General features: G+C 37.1%; 1 protein-coding gene across 1 annotated transcript; it reads left to right on the top strand.

Annotated features, from left to right (window-relative positions):
• Nucleotides 1-3,896: 3,896 nt before the first annotated feature.
• LOC5566611 (PRKR-interacting protein 1 homolog) lies at nucleotides 3,897-6,652 on the top strand. Its single transcript, XM_001650958.2, has 2 exons — nucleotides 3,897-4,153; nucleotides 5,956-6,652. The coding sequence occupies exons 1-2, from the start codon at nucleotides 3,905-3,907 to the stop codon at nucleotides 6,607-6,609; spliced, it is 903 nt and encodes a 300-aa protein (XP_001651008.2). The 5' UTR covers nucleotides 3,897-3,904; the 3' UTR covers nucleotides 6,610-6,652.
• The last annotated feature ends 520 nt before the right edge of the window (nucleotides 6,653-7,172 follow it).

The raw sequence follows: 7,172 nt of genomic DNA, 5'->3' as shown, positions 1-7,172 counted from the left end.
ACTCACTCGCATGTTTTTAAAAAAAGTCACGGTGACAGACAGTTTGACAAGAAAAGAAGGTATGCTTTCAGTGTTCCCAGCCCAACAAATGAAAGCTGGAGCTCGATTTGAAGAGGACGAATGTAACATTTATGACTATCTGAGATAACTCTTGTAAAAACTTATCAGCTCTACTTTATTTGTGCAGACTACCCGCATGAATCAAAACCGTGAAAGAATAACACACTTGATAGCCTATTTTCCTCCTCCCAACCGTAATGGATATGGTTTAGTGAATCGTAAAAGGACAGTACTGGGATATTTTTTCGACCTCAATGATTACGATTTTTAATTAACAGACCATACGAAAAACGGGTTGTTTTTAATATAACTTTATGTTATACACCATCTAAATGTTTTTATTTATACTAATATGTTTATTCTAGTGGAAATAAATGGTATAGTATACTAAATTCGGTTTATTTCATCTACTTATAGGTATTCCACTACCCGGATAAAAACGTATCATTCAGTGAATGGAATAAACCATTAATGTACAATATAACGTATTGGATACAATACAGCGTATTGTAATTGAATGTCGAAGCAATATTATTCTTGTTTGGATATACAATTCAAAAACAATATAATATATTGTAACAGAACATTGTATTGTTTTTAATTGGTTTTATACCTTACAATTTTGGTCAAATTCCTATTTTCGCGTAAAACAACTGTTGTTTTTTTCTATGTAGCTTTGCTTAAAGAAATAAACAAAACAAGTTCAGAAAGCAAGAAATGTTGGGTGAAAAATATTCAAAAAGTTAAAATAAGTAGTTTTTTAGAAGTCACTTGACATTAGCTTTAACGACGAATGCAACCATGATACAGTTCGTTGAATTGTTTTTGTATTGTACAACAATACACGAATTGCTAATCAAGACAATACATGAACATTACATCGTATTGTATTTTCAAAATGTTTGTATGAGAACATATCTATATTTGTATTGTTACGGTACTTAACCACCCATACATTATACTGCAAAAATCTCATATACCATATAGTGAACTGTTCAAAACAATATATTGTACAGTAATTATATTGTCATTTCACATATACTGTATTGTATTTCCAATATATTGAATGGTACTGTTACAATACGTCATATTGTTTTTGTATTGTATTTTTTATTCGGGTAGACAGCTCAAAGATTTATTATCATAGAATATGTGTTTGAGACGTATTTTTTTACATACAAGCGCCGGTTTTCCTACAGTAATTTAAATAATGTCAAAAATCATCGAAGTGGATAATGACATTATCTACCTATTTAAAAAGTGGAGATTTATCACATAACATAAGTGGAACTCGAGTTCAAAAAGTGATTCCCACTTTGATATTTGCATGCTGGTATAAGGACATCGAAATGTCAAAAGTTTTAATACATCAATCAACAATGTATTGAAATGAATCAAAGATAACATATATCCAGAGTGGTAACGAAGGGAACAGAAATAACTATTTTTGGTACAACTTTGTAATCAGATGTACGCCTCTCATATATAAGATAATATAAGGTATCTATGTTGTTTCTAGCATATGTTATTTTTTAGGTGAATTAATGAATTAATTTTGGAAAGCCAAAGCTTTTTCAAGTTATGAAAGTATTTTGATAGAAAATACTGTTTTCGAAAAGATTACATTCTGTGGTTATGAATTATGAATATTGAAGATAATGACAGACAACATTTCCATTTTATGAAAAAATAAATGTATTTTATCTTCAGGCATTGCTTCCCAACGTTGTTGAACGTCCTCCGATCTTAATATCTGCAATCTTTGCAGCTACTGGTCTACCCCGACCAACCAGTCTTCATAATTCTTTATAGATCTTTGACCAACGATGGCGATCGCTAACGGTTCAAAACGAATCTATATCGATCGCTATCGAAAATCACTGACTGGTTGACCGGGACTACTCGAATCATATGGTTTTTGTTTAACATTTGCAATGACAGTTCGATGTCTTCTATACCAGATACACCACTTGCCAGCAGCTGGAAGAGGGTACAACTTTTTAACTTGCTTTCACTTCCAACTTCCAGATATGTTATGTGGATTTATCTGGGTGAATATACGGCGGTCATATACGAACAAAAATTACCACAGTATCCACTGGCCCTGGGTACATTCAAAAAATTCCATAACGCTGAAGGGGTGGGTTGGTATCCTTAAAATGTTACAGCTCTAATAAAATTCGGAAAATATTCGTACAAAATGTGTCACAAGGGGGTAGGTGAGTGTGAAAAATGACCATTTTTCGGCCTTATGAAATTTATGAATGAACCTCTACCTGGCCCACGCGTACCTAATTCCCAGGGTGGGTATATGACTATCAACTTCGAACAAAGCTCGCCTAAAGGCCCAAACGCAATGATAGCGGAACCGGTTCGCCAGCCCGAATCACACCATCTCGACTGACCCGTCAACGAATGAAAGTGAACAAACAATAAATCGACAAGCATATTGTAATTCATGCTGGCAAACCGGTTTCGCTTTCCATTGCCGTCCCGTTATCATTGCGTTTGGGGCTTAACTCACTCATAAAACATGAACGGTAGGCCTACCTCTTTACGTACAGTATTGGACAAAACATTTGCAACTTTTTCGATTTTCCATACAAAATGACCAACTTTGATAAGCTAAATCTCAGTTATTTATAGACCGATTTGAATGAAATTTTGACAGAACATCATACATAACTTGAATTTTAACATATATTTTTGAGTAATTTTTCCAATCACAAGTTCAAAAGCCGTAACGGTTTTACTAAAGTCAATAGGGTCCTAAAGCCTTGTCTCAATTTTAGTATCAAACGCTTAAGTTTAGGGCAAAAACACATGTTTACTCAATTTTTAATTGATTTTCATTTGTTTAAGTCCAAAAAACATTTTTTTATGAATTTTGAGATTTTGTCTCACCCCTTGGTTTAAACTTAAATTTTGGGTATATTTTGTTTTCCGTGTCCCTTCCGAAATGGCCCTGTGGCATTTTTGTCGAAACAGTGAATGTCAAACATGATCACAAGTGTCAAGGTTCATATTTGGAACCATTTTTCAAATTGAAGTTTAAAAATGTTATAGCCGTTATTTGAGCTGGAAAAATTGCTAAAGTAGTTGCAAGAACATACTCTTTCGTATTATTAAATAAAAACAAAAATTCATTAAACATTTTAGGACCCAATTTTTTGACGATTGTTTATAAATGACATAACTAGGAATAGCTTCATGGTATCTTCAACAAAGTTGTAGATTTTAACAAGGTGAACAAGTTTGCTGAAGACAGTTTTTGTGTAGGGCTATCAGATTTTGAGATATAGTTTTGAATTTTTCGTCGAAAATTACACTTTAGATAAACCGTTATAGTTTATAAACCCATGACTGGAAAAATTACTCAAAAATATATGTTAAAATTCAAGTTATATCTGATGTTCTGTGAAAATTTCATTCAAATCGGACGATAAATAACTGAGTTCTAGCTTACCAAAGTTGGTAATTTTGTATGGAAAATCGAAAAAGTTGCAAATGTTTTGTCCAATACTGTATAAAGGCCCAAACGCAATGATAGCGGAACGACGACGGAAAGCGGAACCGGTTCGCCAGCATGAATCACACCATCTCGACTGAGCTGTCAACGAACGAAAGTGAACCAATACTGAGTCGACAAGCATGTTATAGTTAATGCAGGCGAATGGGTTCCGCTTTCCGTTGCTGTGCCGCTATCATTGCGTTCGGGCCTTAACAAACACCCCCCCCCCCCTGCTACGGAATTAAATTCAAACTTCGGTAAACTTTTGGCAGTGCAGTTTCATTGAAAATCAGTACTTTGGTTTTACAGTGTAGGAATACCTTCCTTACGGAAATGTCACTTTCGTCATCAAAACAAACCAAATCCATTTCATACGTAGTTTGGGACTTACAAATTTTCCCGTATTTCCTAAAATTTGTTGATTTTGGTGAGTCTTTTAGTGTATTATTGATATTCCTTGCCGCAATGGACATCCGGAATGAAGTTAAAATCAATGACAAAGATTTCGAGAAAAAGAAATTCGTCGTCCGCAATGCAGCTGACGTTCAGCGGGCAAAGTTGGAAAAGCTAATGAAAAATCCGGTAAGAATATTGGGAATAACAGAGTTGTTACGGGGCCTTCCTTAGCCGAGTGGTTAGAATCCGCGGCTACAAAGCAAAGCCATGCTGAAGATGTCTGGGTTCGATTCCCAGTCGGTCCAGGATCTTTTCGTAATGTAAATTTCCTTGACTTCCCTGGGCATAATGCGAAAATGGCAACTTTGGCAAAGAAAGCTCTCAGTTAATAACTGTGGGAGTGCTCATTGAACACTAAGCTGGGAAACAAGCTCTGTCTCAGTGAGGATGTAATGCCAAGAATAAGAAGAAGCAGGAAAAACAGGGCTACGGATACTCGAATTTTACGATTTTCGTTTATAGAAAATTGGTGCACAAGTACTTTAAAGCAAATTTGGGTTGGGGGTGTGGTGTGGATTTATGTTGAGTTTCTAAAACCAAAAAATATCTGGCGTTACAGAGTCTAAAAAATAAGATACTACTAAGCAAAAACTTGTTTTTCAGCTTTGAATTCGTGCAAATTGTATTGTATTTAGCGTGAATTTGGCGCGAAAAATATTTTGAATTTTCCGTAGCAACCTTGGAATAATACACTCAAAATAATCCACACGTCAAGGCTACGTGAAAACATACGTAGTTTTTTTCCATCTCACTTTTCACGTAGCACTTACGTTAATCGTAGGTGACACAAAATGAACACATGAACACCTAATTCCCTCCCATTTCACCGGAGCTTCACGTCATAGCTACGTGGAATTTCCCGTACCTTTTACGAAGATTTTTAGCGGTTACCAGCTGAAGCTACTATTAGAATCACGTAATAATTTTAATAAATCCCGTTATTTTGCAAGGCATTAAAAACACACAGTTTTCCAATTTGGCAATATTAATGAGATACAATTGAAATGCATTTATTTTTCAAGCGCAATATGGATTCAAAAACAACTGGTTTGAAAGACTAAGTGGTTTGCAACAGATAACTCCCAGTCACTTGCTCTTCGTCGGGTGTCTTTGTGGGTTGGCCTGAGTAGATTTAAGTATGATAACAGCGGATCAATCTGGTGGTTCAGCAGTATCTATGCTCCAGAGATATTTGGACATCATTTCTGTGAAATCACCCGAAAGGGAAACAAACAAAATTGCAATATTCACATACCAACGAAATTGTGATTGCATACTTACGATTCGCAAAGAGCATGTTAATTTAGTTAGTTCCAACAGCAGTACTATATAACAAACCATTGATAAAACACAAAATATTTAATTGTTCTGGTTTCACGGTTATCTGATCAAATATTACTTGCTAAACTATACTCGTATGATTGATTTGTTTTTGAAATCGCCAGCGGTCACCATTTACTTTTTTCAATACAACACAGAATGAACGCTATTTTCAGTTGTCAAAATGAACACAAGTGCGTACTTGAATTTCACGTAAGCTCTAAGGGCCAACCAAAGTGAAATTCACTGTATCCCCATCTGACTATCACGTATAATCCGGTAGTTTTTACCTTCGACAGGTAGAGCATGGGAAAAATTCATTTGTAATCGTTTACGTGATTTTTCACGTAGCAATGACGTTTGGATTATTTTGAGTGTATATATTCATACATATCATTGTGGGTCGTCCATATACTACGTGGTCATTCATGGGGGGAGGCCGTGGTCTGGTCAAAGACCACGGTTCATACAAATTTTAAATTTGTTGTATGGACAAATGACCACGATGGGGGAGGGAGTTGGTCTGGAATCCCAAAAAACTGTCCACGTGGTTAATGGACAGTCCCTTATTATAAATATTCTGAGCTAACTATATTCATAAATTTCAGGAAAAACCGGTCATCATCCCAGAGTCCCCCAGAGAGCGTGATTTCTCGAACGCCATTCCGTCATTCGTACGGAATGTGATGGGTTCCAGTGCCGGCGCTGGATCTGGCGAGTTCCACGTTTACCGGCATCTACGGCGGAAGGAATATGCCCGCCAGAAGCACATTCAGGAGAAAAGCCGTTCGGAACAGTTGGATGACGAGTTCCAGCAGAAGCTTGAGCAAAACAAACAGGATGCAGAGGATAGAACCGCCAAAAAGCGAGCCAAACGCCAGAAAAAGAAAGCGAAGCAAAAGGCCAACCGAGGGAAGAAGCCCCGGAAGGAGGAAGAGTCGGACAAAAGTGAAAGTGACGAGGAAGACGATGAAGCAGAAGGGGAAGACGGTGAAGAACATGGTAAAATCCAGGAAAGTGAGACAGCTCAGGATGAATGTAAGGATCTCAAAGGTAATGACGAAGCGAAAGAAGCTGCCCTCGACAATCCCGTAGAAGCAACAGCTGATCAGACGGCATCAGAGCTGAAAGATCAAGAGACATCCAGTTCTACCGATGGGAAAGATGATGCCAAAACCGAAGATACTCAAGAGGCTCAACGTGATGAATGTAAAACCTTGGAAGATGATGGGGACGATTCTAAGTCTCAAGATGATGAATAAAACTAGCATTTAGGTCAATAAAAAAGTTATTTGGTGTATTTTACCCTTCTACCTAGAATAACATTAGCATTACGCAATTCGCACAAATTCGTAGGTGGTACAGTCCTAAACCGTTGTATAAGAGTTGCCTCCTTCCCGTCCGTTACCAAAGTCAAAAATTTGGTACTAACCCTTGACTCTTAGACAAGCTTGACGCATTCTCCAACAGTTGAGAGCTGTCCTGGCCACGTCCTTGCGAATGCTGAGGAATGGGAAGGAATGATTAATTGAACACCTACTTAAGAAAGATGCAGAAAACTCTACGACCTTTCATAGGTGTTACGGGATAATGTGGAATGTTAATGGGATGGGAAAGGCCATAGGATACTTTGGTAGACGTCCTAGTACCTATGAATAATATTTTGGCATTGGTTCATTCTGGTTCTGGAACAAACGCACCGAATTCTGCATTTGGAACCTCTCTGCAATTCATCGTTCAATCGACCGTCCAAATAAAATTTTCCACGCTCGGGATGGTCTAAACGATCCTGATGGCTTGGGTCGCCTCGCCGTAGCAAAACACT

Source organism: Aedes aegypti, chromosome 3 (genome assembly GCF_002204515.2).
Source record: "Aedes aegypti strain LVP_AGWG chromosome 3, AaegL5.0 Primary Assembly, whole genome shotgun sequence".
In the NCBI taxonomy this organism is placed as follows: Eukaryota; Metazoa; Arthropoda; class Insecta; order Diptera; family Culicidae; genus Aedes; species Aedes aegypti.
This window is presented reverse-complemented; position numbering and strand designations above follow the sequence as displayed.

Excerpts from the sequence above, each read along its gene's own strand:
- LOC5566611 (XM_001650958.2), top strand. The coding sequence starts at position 3,905 with ATGTCACTTTCGTCATCAAAACAAACCAAATCCATTTCATACGTAGTT. Across the intron at positions 4,154-5,955 it reads AAAAGCTAATGAAAAATCCG|GAAAAACCGGTCATCATCCC; the intron begins GTAAGAATATTG and ends CATAAATTTCAG.